The 20,872-nt window shown below is 44.3% G+C and overlaps 1 protein-coding gene across 3 annotated transcripts in view; it reads left to right on the forward strand.

Annotated features, from left to right (window-relative positions):
• zfpm1 (zinc finger protein, FOG family member 1) overlaps nt 1-20,872 on the forward strand; it is a 93,480-nt gene that overhangs the window by 9,571 nt on the left and 63,037 nt on the right. For 2 of the 3 annotated variants that reach the window (XM_068313042.1, XM_068313043.1), the window contains exon 1: nt 20,138-20,258. The exons of the other annotated variant lie outside the window; for it this stretch is intronic. In XM_068313042.1, coding sequence (XP_068169143.1) covers nt 20,150-20,258 — 109 coding nt within the window. In that variant the 5' untranslated portion in view covers nt 20,138-20,149. Of the gene's footprint in view, nt 1-20,137; nt 20,259-20,872 lie in introns of those variants that run through there. 3 annotated transcript variants of the gene reach the window in all.

The raw sequence follows: 20,872 nt of genomic DNA on the forward strand, positions 1-20,872 counted from the left end.
TTAAAGCATAAGAACAATAAAGATAAGAATTTTTACCTTTGTGGTGGTGAGCAGTTGGCGTACGTGAATGTTTTTCTCGCTTGGCGGCGATAAAAGGGCGTTTGTTTCGCGTTCAACTTCTAAGACAAAAACATTCTGAATTTTTTGGTCGAATTCCGATTTGTTTGATGTCTAAAGCGTTCGAAAACCAAGGTTTGCTTGTATCTTCAATTTTATGTGCAAAGACAGACCGACGGCTCATATGTCACGGTTCTGCTGTACTGGGAGAGGATTCGGCCTCCAGTCACCATCACCTCACCAGGTGTTCTCTACCTGCTGGTACCACTGCTGTCACTGACGGCAAACTAGTTTTCAACACTTTCTGAAATCACAAGATGTTTTCGCAGCCTAAACTTTTTTTAATTTGAACTTAAATGCAATTTAAAAATGTACTTTTAGCTAAAAAAGAGTGGTTGTGTTTTAAAAATCAAAGACTCTGGACAGTACAGGTGGACCGTCCACTTCGATGGAGCGTTCTGGTACCACCTGAGGAGGGAAAGGATTGTCCTGACCTCTCTATCAGTCCCGTCTCTATCAGCGTTGTGATCGGGCCAGGCCTCGGCTGTCTGCTGCTCTGTTCCGTGGCTGAAAGGTCACCAAGTGTGAGAATCTTGTTTGAATTCAGTTGAACCTCTCTAAAACCTTCCTGACGACGGGAAGCAGCTGAAGAATGACGGCGCCGAAGGTCGAAGAAATCCACGTTAGAGTAGGATTGGTTTACTGAGCCGTTCCGTCATTTACTGCTTGTGGATGTGTGTTTTTACAGTAAATCAGACATTATGTTGTGTGACAGCATAATGTGTGTCAGTGTATTAGCTGCAGGGGCCACGCTGAGGCTGCGGGGCCCCTGTCGTCTGGGCGGTAGTTCACCGCAGGAGTTGTGATTGTGGAAAAGCTGTGGGCCACGTGTCTGGTCTCTGGTCCCTGACCACTCAGAGGACAGTGTGTGTGTGTGTGTGTGTGTGTGTGTGTAAGTGTGTGTGTGTGTAAGTGTGTGTGTGTGTGTGTGTGTGTGTGTAAGTGCCTATAAAAGAGAGTAAGAGACGACCGGTGTTATGACAAGGCCCCCCCAGCGGCAGCGATAAGACAGGCCATTTGCTCCTACTGTGCTGAGCACTCTGTTCCGGGATGTTAAGGCGACCTGGGCAAACAACACCACCTGACCTGCTTTTACAGTCACACACACACACACACACACACACACACACACACACACACACACACACACACACACACACACACACACACACACACACACACACACACACACACACACACACACACACACACACACACACACACACACACACACACACACACACACACACACACACACACACACACACACACACACACACACACACACACACACACCAAACCTGCTTTTTTCCCCCAACCAACGCTAAATGCGAGTGGAGCCTAAAATGAAGCTTCAGTTCCTGCTTGGTTCCCCTGACAGCAGTCAGGTCAAAGGTCTGAACGCCCCTCCCAGATGGAGCTGTGCCCCCCCCCCAATCCAATTCACACACAGAGGTCTGAATGGACCTTTGACCCTGTGGGCACCTGTTTCCTTTAAGGGCGACATGAGACCTCCTGCTTTCAGACCAAACCACCACCAGTGCTTCAAGAAGATGTTCCTCACCCCTGAAGGTGGAAGACGTTCTCCAGGAGTAGAAGTATTTACACGGAACATACTTGTTTGTGCAAAAGGTACAAAAAAAGTACAATTTGCTGAAACAGTATTTAAATTTGAAACATTTCATGTTGTCAACATAACCAGCTCTCCACTAGATTCCTGTAGACACAGGAAGTTGTGAACCGCCTTCTTTCCACGGCAAAAACACGTGTTTCTAAAAGACGGGAAAGAGAAGGAGAAACAAATGTAGAGCTGAACTGAATGAGGAGACAATGAAGGAGCCAGGAGTCAGACGAGGGTTAGATGGAGGAAATGAGAAGGATGTGAGGAGGCGATAAGTCGCCCCCCCGTGAGACTGAGCCGGCAGGAGGAGATGCAGTCGTGTTCCTCGTGGAGCTGTGGTGGATCAGTGATGACACGAGCACCTCCTGGTCTACCCATTAACCCGTCTACTCCTCTGTGTGGTGAACGCTCTATTTCTATGGTTCTCCAGCTCCGAGCCTCTTCTGCAGGCTGGGGGGTGGGGGGGTGTTGATGCAGTTCCTCCAGCTGCCAACAGAGGATGATCAAAGTCATCCAGAACTTATTTTCACTTTAATGTTCGTCTATCTGATAACATTGAAGAATGGAAGGCTGTTGATGAGCAGCGACACCCCCCACCCCCACCCCCCATGTGTACATTATGAGTCATGTGAGCCAGTAGTGTTGCAGAGATCCGGCCCTTTGGATTGCTTTGTGCTTGTGTAAACCCTGGTGCTCTGGCTCCCCCACTGATAAGTGAACTGCCAATCAGCTGTGTGTGTGTGTGTGTGTGTGTGTGTGTGTGTGTGTGTGTGTGTGTGTGTGTGTGTGTGTGTGTGTGTGTGTGTGTGTGTGTGTGTGTGTGTGTGTGTGTGTGTGTGTGTGTGTGTGTGTGTGTGTGTGTGTGTGTGTGTGTGTGTGTGTGTGTGTGCCACAGGTAAGAACACTTGAGGAGAGTTTTGGTAAGGGGCGATGGAAGCTGTGGGGGCGGGACGAGGGCTGGGAGAAGGCGGAGTGATTGCTGAATGAGGGCGGGACAAGCGCTGGATGAGGGTGGAGCAAGCGTGGGTGAAGGCGAGGCGAGCGCTGGATGAGGGCGGGGCAGGATGGTTATCAGCTGAGATTTTAATCTCATGAAACATATTTTCATGATCGAAATATGTGGTTTTAAACACAATAGAAAATAAAAGTATTAAATACATGGTAACTTTATTTATGTTTATTTTATGTTATGTATATTTTTTCGCGGATATTTAGTAGGCAGTCAATTGATACCGTACGCGCATTCTATTGGCTGACAACATCCGGAAGTGAACTGAAAAAGTTTGGCTTCAACTGAAGTGGCAGGTGAAATATTTCACTTTACATAATTTTAACTTGATGAATTAAATTCTATAATCTGAGTAATTTCATTTTCCTGTATATTTATAGTATATATATATATATATATATATATATATATATACATATATATATATATATATATAATATTTTTTTGGGTAATGCCCTAATGCCCTTTCAAAATAAGTTCCCCTGCCCGATGTTCATCCAGTATTCATCGTGGTGTGACTGAGACTGGTGTTGTTGTTAGCTGTGGTTTCCATGTAACCCCCGACTGGTCCAGTTAGGTCCAGTTCTGTGGACGTTGGACATCCAGGTGAGACGGAGACACGGCGTGATGAAGACGAACGTTGTAGGAGCTTTGTTATTCTCTGAAGGCCTCCATCCCTCTGCAGCTCCAGCTGCTTCATCGTTCCATCCTCTCCCTTTAACTGATCTCTGTGTTTCCATCTTGATTCACTCGATCTTTTACCCCTCCACCTCCGCCTCTCTATCACCCCTTCTTTCATTCTATCTATCTGCCCCCACCTCTCTGTCTCCAGCCAGACCCCTTTGCCTTGGCCAACCAGGTCTTGGCGGTATGATAATGTGGAAAGTTGAACTGGCCCCATTACAGCGAGGCTGATGGTAGGGCAGATAAAGCTGTTGATAATGGGTGCAGATAGCGCTGACACAGCGGCCCAATAGCCTAGCCCTGCCCCCCTCCCCCTCACCCCCTCTACCTCCCCCATTATCATTCCTGCCCACCGATGGGCTCCCAGAACGCTATCTCCTCTCCATTTCCACTCCTGCGACAGATAAGAATGGAAATACTGACTTCATAGCTGACTGATTAAAGTGTCTGCCTTTCTTGATAATACACAGATAAATTATGTTTTTTTTTCTTCCTCTTTTTCGTCTTCTTCTCTGCCTCTCTCTATCGAGAAAAAAGGGTGGGGTGCAGCAGAAGGAAGAAAAACCCTCTCCTCTTTTCATTTCTCTTTTCTTTTGTGGAGCTTTTTCTTTTTTTTTGGGAGGAGGGAGATGAAGTGCAGAAAGGAAGGCAAGGGGGGGTTTGAGAGATTCTAGTGGTCAAATTATTGGAAGAAGAAGCGATGTGGAGATGTTTTATAATTGCAGATCCTGTTGGCCGTGGGGGCGTGGGGGGAGCAGCAGAATGGCCTTCTGGAGGATTGAGAAGCCTTGTATTACAGGCGTCCTGACTTTTGAAGGTAGTAGGAGGCGTCTGTCGTTGGGGATGGGGGGTGGGGGGGCACAGGCATGGAGATGGGCTGATAGGAACTCCCTCTGCAGCTACAGCCATTTCCAGCTTGTTTTATTTTATTTATTTTATTTATCACTGATCGCTCCGGGTTGATACCAGGAGAGATCCCTGATGGATATGATCCCTGCATCCAACCCCCCCCATGCACAACCAGTCACCCCATCTCCCTCCCCTCTCTTATCTCCAGCTCTCCAGCGCTCCGTCTGTCCAACCGAACTTCTGTCCTCCATCCTCCTGCTCTCACCTCTTCCTTCCTCCTCCCCATCGCTGCACCACAGCGTCTCTGATCTTCATCCTGGATCAGAGTGAGGATGATGATGGAGCCTGAGGCGCCATTCCATTTTCAAATCCTGACACCAGCATCTTATGTATTAATCAACGGGGGGATGACTTTACGTCCAGCGTAGTTATTGGGGTGATGTTTCTGCCAGATTTCACCCCCCGAAAATATTTATTATTGTGATTTAAAGAACTAATATAGATGCATAAATATAGACAAAACATGTTTACATTATCAATCACACAAAGGCCTGCTCACACACATACATACAGTATGATAACAAGCGCATGTTTCACGCTAGCATCAAAATGTCCACTAGAGGGCGATGAAGAGTCGATTGTTTCAACAACAAAATGTTGACGGTCAATAAAATGAAATAAATAAAACGTAAGGGAGTCGTAGTTTGATCACGTCTTCTTTGTGGTTTGTCGTTGTTTGTGTGTGTGTGTGTGTGTGTGTGTGTGTGTGTGTGTGTGTGTGTGTGTGTGTGTGTGTGTGTGTGTGTGTGTGTGATACGTTGACTAACATTTGTGTTTGTCTGGTAATAAACTCCTAGTTTGCACATTTCTTTCCAAGTGCCTCCAGTATGGTCATTACTTGGGACCAGTTCTACTGTTCTCTCTCTCTGTGTCTCTCTCTCCTTGTCACACACACACACACACACACACACACACACACACACACACACACACACACACACACACACACACACACACACACACACACACACGCACACACACTTGATACCACAACTTTAGATTACAATTTAAGGGCAGCTCTCCTTTTTTGTCCAGCGAGTCCACAAAGAATGGGGAGTGGAAGACTTCGAAAGAAAGGAAGAAAGAAAGAAAACAAGAAAAAAACAAAACTGTGATAAAAAGCCCTGATAAGAGAATGACTATGTTGTGTAGGAGTTGATACCAATGTTATCTATCTGTCTTTTTTTCACTCTGCAAGCCCTTCTGTTGTTTTTTCAGCCCTTATCTTGCTGCACCAAAATGCCAGGAACAAAAAGGGTAGAAAGAAAGAAATTACCATGCGGATTATTCATGGAGGTTGGCTGATAAAATGTTGATGCCGAAATTAAGACCGATAGAGGCACATTTTTTTATTGCTATGCGAGTGTTTTTGTGATATTTGTGTTTTTTTTTAAAGCCTGTGTAAAGACTTTTGCATCGTGTGCAACCTGCTGGTTGATAATTTCTTCTTGTTGCTCGCTATTAACAGATTAGGCCTCATTTAACTCTGGATGCCCTCCCTGACACCAATTCATTACATGCACATTCTCCGTCTGCACAAACACACACGCATGCACACGCACAAACGCACACACTCTGGTGGGCTCAGATAAGAACAGTCCTCAATCTGTCGCTAATAAAGAACCACAAACAGGTTTGGGTTTCCACAGTGACAGCCTGGAACGTCTCCGTTGACCATGTTGGTAGGATCCTGTGCTGTGATTGGTGGCTTTGTGGCGCCGTCGTCCGGTCGTCTGTCCGAACAGAAGACGTGAAGACAGGCGGGGTCAGCCGTTTGACCCCGCTTTACATGTGAATCCGTAATTGCTATATTTAATACAATGACTCTGTCCCCCCGACACCTTGCGTGTGTGTGTGTGTGTGTGTGTCTGTGTGTGTGTGTGTTAATGGGCTAGCCCTTACCTGGACAAAACCATTCTGTCTTACAGTGTGACTAGCCTCCTTAAAAACTTTGCTATCAATGTTTTTTAAATTTAACTTTATAAATATAAATATTTCCAGAGTGGAGTCGACTATAAAATGTTGGGTATCAGTAAATTAACACTTAAATTGTATGGCATTATTTTTCGTTATGGCCCGAAGCGTCTCTTTTCCAGCTTTTCCATCTGCTTGTCTCTCCGTGCCATTCACATAGACACATTACATCAGGAGCCACACATTCATTATTTATTATTTAATATTATTATTATTTATTATTAATAGGATTCATCAGTGACTTGATGACACATGCAGGTCAAAGGTCCACGCAAACATTGGACCTTAGGAGCAGAAGGGTCACTGTTGGTCAGAGGCTGAACTGGTGACACTAATCTTGGGCGTCCACCTTAAATCCCGTTCAGATGACATCCAGTTATTTTAATATTGAGTGACTGATTAGGAAAATGCACTCAGCATGTCTATCGTTCCTCTTTTTGGAAAACACGATCATTTAAATTGACATTTGTGTCTGCAGTTATCGTCACGGTGACTGTTTCTCTGAACAGCACAAAAAGAACGCCCAATAAAAACAGGTTTATAGAACCAAAACTCATTTAGAGAATTTAAAAGCTAATAAAAATATTTTTTAATTATTTTTGAAAAAATAAATCCAGCTTAAACAAGTTTTTTTTTCCAATTTCATATTTGTGTGCATGCGTGCATGCGCCCCAAAGGTAGCCCCCCCACACTGACTCAGGTAGCCCCCCCACACTGACTCAGGTAGCCCCCCCCCCCCACACTGACTCAGGTAGCCCCCCCACACTGACTCAGGTAGCCCCCCCCCCACACTGACTCAGGTAGCCCCCCCACACTGACTGGGGTAGCCCCCCCAGTAACCCAGGTAGCCCATTGTCACATAAACCTCCAAGTCTCATTCTGGAATTGATAAAAAATCTCCTGCATCTGGTCGCCCCCCCCCCCCCGACCCCCCATACCAGGGTTAGTGAAACCTGCTCCCTGTGTTTCTAATGAGGGTGGATGTGAGCGTTCTCAACACAAACCACTTCCTGTCATGTCGGCCGTCAGTGGAGCTCAGACTGAAGTCAGAACGCTTTACGTCTCATTGTAGACGACGCTGCCCATCCTCTTCCTCATGATGAAGAACACCTGACGACATCGGCCGGCACAGGATCAATGAAACGGAATTAAGAATGAACAGTCCTCAGTTGAATGTATGTGTAGATATATTTTATTAGCTTCTTATTTTGTAAGGTTAGATTTTATGAGGTTATTCCGGCGGAGATTGTGATCTCTTACTGACGGGATTTTATTAAACAGGAAACAGTCGGGGAGAGAGAGACCGAGAGCATCTGAGACCGAGAAAGGCAGGAAGTAGCCCCTGTGTTTGACCTTTGACCCCATCTCAAACCGAAGGTCACCTGTCAGGCCGTCGTCTGCTTTCTGATTCCGTCAATTGAAATCGTTGCTAGACTAGTTGAGGATCCGGTCTATATCAGTGATTAGTTCGATCTGGTTCTCACAGGACATTAACAAACTTTTGAGTGTGTTTCCACAGACGAGAGCGGAGGCAGGATAAGGACATATCGGCTGTAATTTCCTACAGCTCTGTGCGGTTTCCTTTCCCCTACCTCTTTTGTGCCTCTTTGTGCCCTTCCCTCCACCTCCCCTTCTATCACCAGCGAGTCCTCTTGTCTGTGTATTAGTATTAGCGGCAGCAGCAGTGTCCCCTGAAGTAAAACAATCTGCTGTAATCTATCAGCGTGTTATCGGCCCTATCTGAGAGCTGAGAAAGCCAGGGCCGGGGCTGTGGCGCCGCTCTTTGAAACTGATAAAGTTTCAGAGTTCAGCGATGATGAATGTTAAGAAACTACACCCTCGTTACCGACGATGTGGACTTGGCAAAGTGGAGCGAAAGGGAGGGTGAACGGAGGTGGGAAATGGGAAGAAAGGGAAGAAGAGGAGGGTGGTGGCGACGGGTGATGGGGAGGATAGTCTGAGGGGAAAAAGAGGTCTTCTTGGCATCAATCCTGGACGGACAGGTCAGACCTTGGTGGGCCTTTTCTTAAACACTCCATTCTGTTCTTTGATTTCTCTGCTCCTGAGACACGACTCACATTCTTCAGGTTTCAGTGTCGGTCATGGTTTGAACTTTTTGTCTCGGCTCCATCCCTCACCGTGTCCCATGAACGCACCATGTTTACACCTCTAGAGGTAAAGCACATTGGCTTTATTTCACATGTAGCATCTTTTTCAGTTTGTTTCACACTTAGTGTTTTGGTCAGATGAGGTTTGTTTGCCCTCGAGAACGTGTCACAAGCTGATTTTTTAAATCTCTACATTACCTTGTGAAAGAACACCCTGTTTTGCTTCTTCAAATACAATAATCCCTCATTACTCGCGTTTAATGCATTCCAGGACCACCCGCAAAAAACAACATTCCACGATGTAGCGCCTAACTATTATTCACAGTAATTTAAAAGTTTATAGACCCTCCCCATACTGAAATTAAACCACCTTCTATCTGTATTACCTTTTCACACACTTTTATAGGCCGTTTACAGCACTTTTGTGTTTCAAGGAAGTGCGCTGCATTACGTGAGCCTCGGAACACAGCGCACTTTCGAATGCCGTCAGTCAATAGAATGCGCGTATGGTATCACGTGCCTACCGAATAAAAATCTGCGATGAGGTGAAGCCAGGCATTTTGAAGCGCGAATGCGTGAGTGAATACTGTCCTGTAATTCACTAACATCGTAGATTACACTCTTTTTATACATTGATCACTTTTTCCAGAGGTAGCCTGGTATGGGGTATCGTCTGTAGCCCATATTTGTTTTTTAATTAATTTTCTAACAATCACGTTTCACGTCTTTCCCAGTCAGGAATCTGTGATGCACGTTCTCTATTTGAGTAGAAATATTATTTGTCATTTTATTTCATTAAATGTCAGGAGATAAAACGGGAACAAGATTTGTCTCTTTTGATTCCAAACGGGAACATTTGTCAGAGTGTTCAGACACCTGAAGCCTTGCTCCAATAAAACGGCCTGACCTGTCGGTGAGGCGTGGAGCTGATGCTGTGGAGGAACTTACCCGCTGGCCAGACTGGAGCGATGGTGTCAAAGTTCTCATCAGGCCGCCAACTCTGCAGTCTGTTCTTTCTGGGTGAACACATCAACAGCGTCTATCACATGGCCATCTGGCCGTCAGATACCAAAGTCCCACGATTACGATGTAGGCGATAAGGAGCAAAGCAACAAATGACTGATAAAGCATTAGGCGGTTGGTCGACTGATGAATACCCAACCGTATCTCTGTCCTTCCTGTAACACACGCGCTCCAGACGAAGCTCTGCTGGAGTCCATCTGCCCAGAGACCAGAGCTCTGAGCATCAAGTGCTTGGATTCTGGCGTTCACAGGAGAGTGTATGAGTCCAGGCATTGATGAGCACCAGGATGATGTCACATGGAGGATACTGACATGGATCTATTGACTCCATTCAGCTGTATTTAAAGAGGATTGGAAGGAGTCCTGACAACTCTGAGAACTTTTTCTTCTTTTCCTTTGGGCATGTCCCCTTAGGAGCCTCCACAACGTGTCGTCCTTCTCCATGTCAGCCTATCTTCTTCATCCTCCTCTCTAACACCAACTGCCCTCATGTCTTCCTCACTACTTCCATCCACCTTGTCTTTGGTCTTCCTTGTGTCCTCTTTCCTGGTAGCTCCATCCTCATCACCCTTTCACCAACATCCTCCATCTTACCTCTGGACGTGTCCAAACCATCAGAGTCTGCTCTCTCTAACTTTGTCTCCAGAACATCTCACCTTGGCTGTTCCTCTGAGGAACTCATTTCTGATTCGAACCTCAAGATCTTCTTTTCCTTCACCTCCAGCTCCACTTCTTGTCATCTTTCCAGCACCACTGTCTCTAATCCGTCCATCATGACTGTCCTCACCACTGTCTCTAATCCGTCCATCATGACTGTCCTCACCACTGTCTCTAATCCGTCCATCATGACTGTCCTCACCACTGTCTCTAATCCCTTCCGCCTAGTAGAGACTGTCCCATCACATAATCCACCTGACGCTAACAACTCCGAAAACAACAACTGAAAGAGTCATCATAATAATAACTGTGTGTGTGTGTGTGTGTGGACATGAAGTGGAACCAGGTTGTCCTCATCTCATCTTTTAATTCTCATTCTTCCTCTTATTCAAGCTTTAGTCCACTTCTAATCTTGTTTTTCTGAGATTTTTTAAGGTCTTATGTATATGTGCTATCCATATCCAATCCATGATATTTATACACACACACACACACACACACACACACACACACACACACACACACACACACACACACACACACACACACACACACACACACACACACACACACACACACACGTGAAAGTGCTTCTCAGTTCTTAAGCTCACAAAAGGAGACTAAAAATGTGCAGAAGGGAGAATGGGGGGGGGGCCATTATGATTGTGACAAAGTTCATGAGCGTATAATAGCAGCTAATGCGTGGCGGGGCGCGGGCAGCTTTGTTCGCCAAAGTGCCAAGCTCTTTAATAGAATCTGATAGACGCCTGTCTCCTCAGGCTTGTTAGGGGGGCGTTGGGGTGGGTTCCACTCATCAAGCCAGTAGCCCCCCCCCCCTTGTCTTACTGTCATTCTATGACGGAATAATTTGTCAATAATTGGCCGTGCCATTCTTGTCAAGACGGGTTGATAACGTTGCGGCTCTTTGGGGGCCGGGCTGGAGAATATCTCCAAAAAAAAAAAAAAAAACCAGAGGAAGCGGGGAAAAGGCAGCATGTGGCAGCAGATCTGAGGCAGCGATAGGGCCATTAAGCGCTTTAGAAGTATTTTAGCTGAATTCACACAAAGCAAAAATAGATAAATAAATAATGAAAGAGGAAAAAGTGGAGCGTCAACTGTCAGGGAAGTGATACAGACTTTAAGAAATCATTTGGGAGGGTGAAAGATAAAAGATTATCCCTCTTTTCTGCCAACTTATTGCCTCCTCAGCCATCACTGGGGCTAATTCGCTTACTCAAGCAATCATGTCGATGTTCTGTGTGTGTTTGCGTGCACCACGGCTACATTGCCTTCAAAGTGCTGCTGGGAAGTGCTTATACCAGCAGCACTATGTATAAATGTGTGTGTGTGTGTCTCTGTGTGTGTGTGTGTGTGTGTGTGTGTGTGTGTGTGTGTGTGTGTGTGTGTGTGTGTGTGTATCTGATCTTGCCTCCGTCCACATCACTCAGTAGTGTATGGCATCCATTATCAGCTCCACTGTAAGGGGCAGGAATTTTCCAGTGATATCCCAGAATGCTCCTTATCTGTAAAATATCTCTGGATGGCTGACATTCATCTGATTGGCTAAATCTGGCATCCCAGGCATGTTCCTTTGCCCCCCCTCCCGCCCTCCACCTCCCAATTTATATTTAGTATGAGAAATGGATTATAATAACAAGAGTAGTAACCACAGAAGGCACGATGGTGCGCTGGATGGAGCTGTCGCCCCACCTCAAGAAGGTTCTGGGTTCGATTCCTTTTTGTGAGGAGTTTGCATGTTCTCCCTGTGTCTGAGGGTGTTCTCTCTGGGTTCCCCGGCTTCCTCCCACCTCCAAAAACATACAGTTTTAGGTAAATTAGTTACATCAAATTGTCCATAGGTGTAAGGGGTTGTTTGTCTTTTGTGTGGCTCCGTGGTGGTCCGGTGTCTCATCCGGAGTGTACCCTGCCTTTCACTCAAAGCTAGCTGGGATGGGCTCCAGCAGACTCGTGACCTGTGACCTGCAAGGTCAATAAGCGGCTGTAGACAAGAAAATTGATGGATGGATGGATTTAATAACTACACCAACCTCATTAGTCCAGAGACACAGCTTGAAAAAACAATGAGGATACAAAGACACATGCACACACACACACACACACACACACACACACACACACACACACACACACACACACACACACACACACACACACACACACACACACTAGAGGTATGTAGATATGGTTTTGACTACTCGGTAAAATAATGATAGTCAATGGAATTTAATTTCATTTCACAGCATTTGAAAAGGCATGAATAAAATGTGGAGTAAAATCTGTCTGTACAAACAGAGTCTCAGTCTAATCTGATCTGAGAACAGACGGTAAACACCTCTGTCTCTATAATAAAAAAAAAAAGGGATCGCTGTTGTTTAACGGCCACCGCTGCTGATAAAAATCTGAGGTGGCTCAGGCAGAAATGTTCACATTTATGGGTTAATGGGGGTAATGTTTTACTCGTGTTACATTTACACTTCCTCCGTCTCTGAAGGTTTTAGCAACAGGTGATCAAAAGAAACACACCCTTCCTCTGAAAGTAGATTTCTGAGCACAACATCTACTGCAGGTCCAGTCACCTTGAGACAAGTTCATCATGGGAATGCCACATATGTTATTGTGTAATATTATACAGATGCAGTAGAACCTTAACATACTGTAACTGAGCTCATAAGTCAAGCATTTCCCTATTTAAAATAACTAAAATAATTTTGATCCATTCCAGAAAAGCCTCAAACCCTCAAAGTTATGATTTTTTTATCAACCAATAAACATGCAAACTTCACAATGATAAGCATGAAAAGAAACTTAGGAGTCATGAGAACACAAGAGCTACGTCTTTACTTCAACGAGAATGAGATCCCGTCTCACTGATGTTGTATCCATCCACCAACATGTGGTAAAGAACGAGATCCGGTCTCACTGATGTTGTATCCATCCACCAACACGTGGTAAAGAACGAGTTCCGGTCTCACTGATGCTGTGTCCATACACCAACACATGGTAAAGAACGAGATCCGGTCTCACTGATGTTGTATCCATACACCAACACATGGTAAAGAAAGAGATCCGGTCTCACTGATGTTGTATACATCCACCAACACATGGTAAAGAACGAGATCCGGTCTCACTGATGTTGTATCCATACACCAACACATGGTAAAGAACAAGATCCGGTCTCACTGATGTTGTATCCATCCACCAACACATGGTAAAGAACGAGATCCGGTCTCACTGATGTTGTATCCATACACCAACACATGGTAAAGAACGAGATCTGGTCTCACTGGTGTTGTATCCATACACCAACACATGGTAAAGAACGAGATCCGGTCTCACTGATGTTGTATCCATCCACCAACACGTGGTAAAGAACGAGTTCCGGTCTCACTGATGCTGTGTCCATACACCAACACATGGTAAAGAACGAGATCCGGTCTCACTGATGTTGTATCCATACACCAACACATGGTAAAGAAAGAGATCCGGTCTCACTGATGTTGTATACATCCACCAACACATGGTAAAGAACGAGATCCGGTCTCACTGATGTTGTATCCATACACCAACACATGGTAAAGAACAAGATCCGGTCTCACTGATGTTGTATCCATCCACCAACACATGGTAAAGAACGAGATCCGGTCTCACTGATGTTGTATCCATACACCAACACATGGTAAAGAACAAGATCCGGTCTCACTGATGTTGTATCCATCCACCAACACATGGTAAAGAACGAGATCCGGTCTCACTGATGTTGTATCCATACACCAACACATGGTAAAGAACGAGATCTGGTCTCACTGGTGTTGTATCCATACACCAACACATGGTAAAGAACGAGATCCGGTCTCACTGATGTTCTATCCATCCACCGACTAGTGGAGGTGTCCTGAAAGCATGGCTCATATCTTGGATTTTGATCGTATATAAAAAAAAAAAATGTACAGAGCGACGACTCGTATCTCAAAAAACTTGTATGTCGAGCAGCTTGTATCTCGAGGTTCTACTGTATTTACTCTTGTCACCCATCCCCTCTGTTGTTGGTAGATAACGACAGGTCTGGTTGTGCTAGTTCTGTAGGGGAGTTACCTAACCCACACTGACCTTTCAGTCAACTGGTGCTGCTTTACATTCTGTACCTGCTCGTCGTTTCCCTGCATGCAAATGGGGAGGATGCAGACGAGGCTTCCTAGATGTGGGGAAAGCTCCACCCGGATGAGAAGGGATAGTTCCAGAAGGGGGGCAGGTTACCAGGGGCAACACATATTGGCTATTCAGCTGACAAGGGCAATGGGGCCCCCTGATTCCCCCACGCATGGCTTTCAGAGTGGACTTCAAACTGTACTGTAGTCTTAGTTTTAAAGCTAAGGACTTTGGGATTTACCTGAGGCTTCTCCTGCCCAAACAACACCACACCCCACTACCTACACCCACCACCCACACCACACCCCACTACCCACACCCACTACCCACAGACCCTGTTAAAGTTTACGTTCAACCTGTCCGGTCATGAGGTCACACCGTACCTGACTCAGCTGTCTTTATGAGAAAAAAGAATGATACATGAGAAATTAAGAACCCTGGTTTTTATTCTTTTGGTGGTTTTATGAAATGTCCTGCTGCTAGAGAACGTGGTGTGTTTGCATTTGTGTGTGTGTGTGTGTGTGTGTGTGTGTGTGTGTGTGTGTGTGTGTGTGTGTGTGTGAGGGAAATGGAAGCCTATTCATTTATGAATAAATGTTCTTATCATGGTATCTCTATTTATCTTGATACATGATATACATTCATATTTTTTCTTTTGTTATATAATTTAAAACAGGCACAAATATTCTAAATAGCAGAAAAATATTCATCTAATTAGTTTTTACCGTCAAGATCAGAATTCTGCGTGTGATAATCAATCTGACGGATCCGTTCTGTCTTCCTGAACCCTCAGCCTTCCTCCTGACGATATTCTACATCCTGATTTTTAAAATGTCAGAGGAGGAAGTTCTGGTCAGTCTCTACACTGACTGTGTGATTGACTTCCTGTTTGAGGAGTTGGGCCAAAAGCAGCTTCTCCTTTCACATCGGTGGATTGACTGGCTCGTCCTCCTACCACTCTAAAACCACAGTGTGGCCTTTTAAGTGAGAAAGAGGTAATCCTGGAATTCAGCATTCATTATTCATCGGCAGATAGAACTTCCACAGCACCCCTCACGACATAGGGACCACGGCGGGCAAAAGCTGAGTGGGTGAGGGAGAGGGTGACGTTAATATTCCGTCCTCAGAGAGAGGCTCTCGTCTCATCCCGCTGCTTTTATTTCACGTTCAGCTCATCTTAAATTTCCATTATTCACCACAAAAAGCCAAGCTAAGCCTTCTAACAATGACTGTTTGACACTGACTGGCTCCTCCTTTTCCTCAACACACACTCACACACACGCACACGCACACACACACACACACACACACACACACACACACACACACACACACACACACACACACACACACACACACACACACACACACACACACACACACACACACACCTCCGAGGACCATGTGGAGGACTATTATTAATCATGCTCCTATCAGCTCCTCTCATCTTTGCTGCTATTTGCTGTTTAATCACTAAAAATAATACGAAGGGGAGGGCATTGGTGCCGGGGTGGGGGTGTTGGGTTGCTATGGTGACCAAATGGAAAAGGTCAGACATAGTTTGTCTTATCAGTGATAGGGAATGGTTACTAATTACAGATAGGTACTACCAGCGCTCAGTCCACCGGGCCCTGCCTTAAAACACTATCAGCAATCCACACCAGCCTGATATTAAAATTATCTCTGAAGCCCCCCCCCCCCAACATGCACATGCACACACACACACACACACACACACACACACACACACACACACACACACACACACACACACACACACACACACACACACACACACACACACATGCACACACACTTCACTTGGGCTAAGCTGCAGGACTCTGGAGCCCAAGAAGACATCAGACCGTACTAAGAAAGCCAAGACGTGATGCTATCTCGAGTGTGGCCTGATGACCAGATAGCGAGTCGACCAGGAGTTAATCCAGCAGAAAGTCCTCCTTTGACTGGATGATGAAGGTTTCCAGTCATTAGCTGCCACAAGTACCTCACAGCAAAGGACTGAAGGCACCACTATTCACTGTGGCAGGTGCACAAGTGATACGCATGTGGGTGTTTACATAGATATATGTATATACACTGCATTATATGTAAATATGTATATTCATATTTGAATATATATATATTTATATTTATATATATATATATATTTGTTATTAACATACACATATATACAAACATATGTATGTGTGTGTTTATTTCTAAATCTGTATGCACTGTGTGTATGCACTGTATATGAATATACAGACGCTCCTCAACTTCCGTTTTAGTTACGTTCCGAACGATCGAACGTAATGTGAAGAACAACATAAGTTGTTACTGTACATTCCAGTGATGTGTGACCGTTCATACTGTATGTACACCCATAAATTCTATTACTGTATCTTATAAAACACTCCTAAATAATTAATTGTAAACATAATGTTGTAAAATGATAACATTGATTTCAGATAAATTAAAAAAACAAAACAGAACAGATCACAGATACGACGTCTTAACACAAGGGTAACACGTGATGAACTGGGAAGAGGCAAGGCACATTCAGTCTTGTCGTTTGCGGCATGTAAACAATGGACGCAGTGTCAAATGTAAGATTGTTTGAACGTCTCGTACTACGGGGAGCGCTAAACTCAAAAATTCACTCACAAAAATTTTTGTTTTTACAAAATTATAGTCAGTTCAAACATAAAATCGAAAAAACGTAAAACGAATGAACGTAAGTAGAGGAGCGTCTGCATATATACCAGCAGAAACCCGTGGAAATTCCACGATAAAACAATAATATGAGATTTCATACCAACTATATGAAAACTATATTGGTATTATAAACCAAGCGCACCTATCACAGAGTTCTCCACCAGGGGGCAGCACATCCCGGTTGGGCCCAGAGCTGGCGTCGGCGTCTTTGGCGAGAAACGTGAATGAATGAATAAATAAATAAATAAATATATAAACTTTATGACTTATAAAGAAACACGAACAAATATGCAACTGTCAGCATGTTTATCGACGTGTCTTCGACGTGGAGCTGTTATACGTCAGAAAATAGCCGGTTTTAACTCCGTCCGTTCTGTGTGTACATGTAGACACGGGTCACACACACTGACGTCACAGCAGTTTTTGTTGAAAGGAGACGCCCCCTGGATAAAAAAAGTTTTGGTTACTGTGTCCAGACAACGCAGACCCGGCATTTCAAAAAGCTTCGCTTTGGCCAGCGTTTTCGTTCGATATCTGCGTTGTCGTGTGGACGAAAGGCGTAACTGCAACAAAAGGTTTTCAAGTGAGCTTATTCAAATATATAAATGTATGTATATACAGTATACTGTACGTATATAAAATGAGGTCGAGTTATGTATGTACGTATTATACACATAATATATATGTACATATATACATATGTGTATATATACATATACACATATGTATACAGTATGTGTGTGTATATATCTATATACAGTATATAATGTGTCTATATACAGTGAAGGAAATAAGTATTTGTTCCCCCACTGATTTTGGCAGTTGTCATACTAAATAGAAATAAATTCACAGTCTCAGATTTTTATGGCAGCTTTGTTTTACAGTTCAAAAAAGAATATTAAAAAATACAGAGAAAATTAAATGAAATGAAAAAAATTAATTAATTTGCACGTCATTGAGGGAAATAAGTATTTGACCACCTAGCAAAACATGATTTAATACTTGGTGGCAAAACCCTTGTTGGCAACCACAGCTGTCAGACGTTTCTTGCTTACGAGGTTTGCACATCAGGAGTAATTTTCGTCCACTCCTCTTTGTTTCCTTGTCTGTATGTTTTGGGTCGTTATCATGCTGGAGGACCCATCCACGACCCCTTTTCACTGTCCTGGCGGAGGCACGGTGGTTGTCACCCAAGATTTTGTGGTACATGGCCCCGTTCATCTTCCCATTGATGCGGTGAAGTCGACCTGTCCCAATAGAAGAGAAACGCCCCCAAAGCATAAGGCTTCCACCGCCACTCTTGACAGTAAGGATGGTGTTTTTGGGATCATATTCAGTATTTCTCTTCCTCCAAACACGTTGAGGCAAAAAAGCTCAATTTTGGTCTCATCTGACCACAGTACCTTCTCCCAGTCTCTGTCTGAGTCATTAATATGTTGACGAACTTGAGGCGGTCCTGGACGTGAGCCTTCCTGAGCAGAGGGACCTTGCGCACACTGCAGGATTTTAAACCATTGCCTCTCAGTGTATTACCAATAGTTTTCTTGGTGACTGTGGTCCCAGCTGTCTTGAGATGATTAACCAGCTCCTCCCGTGTACTTCTTGGCTGATGGCTAACCTTTCTCACGATCATTGAGACCTCACGAGGTCATATCTTTCAAGGAGCCCTCAGCCTAGGTCGATTAACAACATTTGTCGCCTTCTCATTCAGCTTCTTACTTGTGATTTTGTAGCCCATTCCATCCTTGTGGAGTTCAACAACTCTGTCCCTGACATCTTTTGACAGCACTTTAGTCTTGCCCATGGTGGAGATGGTGGAGCATTACTGAGTCTGTGTGCAGGTGGCTTTTTATACAGCTGACAATTTGGAACAGGTGTCTGTCATGCAGGTAATTGCTTCAGTGAGATTAGGAGTATGTCAATGGTCTGTGGTAGCCAACATTGGTAAATGTTGGTCAGGCATCAAATACTTTACCGTCAATGACATGCAAATTAATTTTTATTTTCCATTTCAGGTAATTTTCTCTTTTAATATGCTTTTTACGACTGTTAAAATAAAGCTGCCATAAAAATCCAAGACTGTTAATTTATTTTTTAGTATGACAACTGCCAAATCAGGGTTGGGATCAAATACTTACTTCCTCCACTGTATATGTATAGGCATATATAAAATAAGCATGTATTGTGTTAAACGGAGTGTTTTTGTCATGTATGATCATGTAAGAGATTCAGATTCTGTGACATCTCATCAAACAGATATCAGCAGGAGTCTTTTGTGTCGATACCAGCTCATCCGTACATCTCACAACAGTTAAATGGTGAATTCTGAAAACTCCAAAAATCTGAACATTCTGAAAAAAACAACAACAACAACAACAGTGTGGAATGAGTTTTTGAAAACTGGTAAATACAACCTTTAAATTAGTCTGGAAAGATATTTTCTACTGTTTTATCAGGCAGTCACATGATTGGTGAACGTCACACATTGAAGTAACACCTGATGCCATGACGTGGGTAACTGTGTGTATTTGCATGTGTGTGGAGGCAGGTGTTTCTCTGGTCTTCCTGTATCGTGTTTGTGTGTGTGTGTGTGTGTGTGTGTGTGTGTGTGTGTGATCTTGTCTCGACATCCTTCCATTTATCATCTTTGACATTTGGCTGTACTCCCCTCTATCTGACCATCATCTGAGGAAAGCACATTTTTCCCATCACAAATCCCGTTGTGACTTTTTGCGTTGGAGGGGTGGCGCTGATACTTCCTTTGGTGAGGCAGAGAGATACATAGATCATGGATCTGCACCGTGTGCGTGCGTGTGTGTGTTTGAATGTGTGTATGCGTGTGTGTTTTCAATTCCATTAGTGTGTTCAAATTCAGTAATGGTGTATGTCTGGGGCGTGCATGTGTTCAATCAGCATAGTAGTTATAGATGTGGCACACACACACACACACACACACACACATACACACACACACACACACACACACACACACACACACACACACACACACACACACACACACACACACACACCTTATCGTGGATGTTATCAGGGCAGTGAGGGCTCCAGTGATGCCCTGCCTCTTGAAAATACCCCCTTTCTTTGCCGCTGCCAGCCGTGCAGTGGGTTATATTTAAGCAGCTATCTCCTTTACATCCCCTCTCCATGCTCCACGGGGCTATCACACCAGCGCCGCTGCCACCATCTCACTTTATTTTTATTTTTATTTTAAGCCTTGTGACAGGAGGCGGAGATAACGACGCAAAGCCAAGTTGTGAGTGTCGTCCCCCCCGCTTCCCCTCTAGATTTCTGCTCCCTCTGCAACCCTCAAGCCTACCCGCCCTTCTCTTCCATCTCTCTTTCCCCTTGTTTTTTCTTTTTCTTTTGCTTTGCTGTCTCCTCATCTTTATCACTTCTCCGGCCCTTTTATCTTGCCCCACCCCTCCGTCTCTCTAGTGGTATTTTTCTTAACTCTTCAGAAAGGGTTTCCTGGTAGGAGCTTCCTGTTCTTGGCAGCAGGAAAGGCAGATGTGTCGTACGCAGTTGGAGATCGTACCGATGTACAACGCTGGGATCCTGTCATGTGGAACGATGGCATATTGAATTTTTTGTGGCATGATCGGTTCTTATTTTTACTTCCACTTGATTTCAAGTACAACATGTTCATTCTAAAGCAGAGTTTATAAAGAACCTCAAAGCTACATTTTAGAATACCATAGAAAGTACTGTAATTTCTGCACTATAAGGCACAAATGAAAGCCTAATTTTCTCAATAACCGATGGTGCGCCTTAGAATACTTACTTACTTACATATGGACACAGTTTTAGAATAGGCCATTGATTGAAGGTGCGCCTTATTTCAGAATGTTGACTTTTGTGCTTTCACTG

Source organism: Antennarius striatus, chromosome 4, assembly GCF_040054535.1.
Source record: "Antennarius striatus isolate MH-2024 chromosome 4, ASM4005453v1, whole genome shotgun sequence".
NCBI classification, from domain to species: Eukaryota; Metazoa; Chordata; class Actinopteri; order Lophiiformes; family Antennariidae; genus Antennarius; species Antennarius striatus.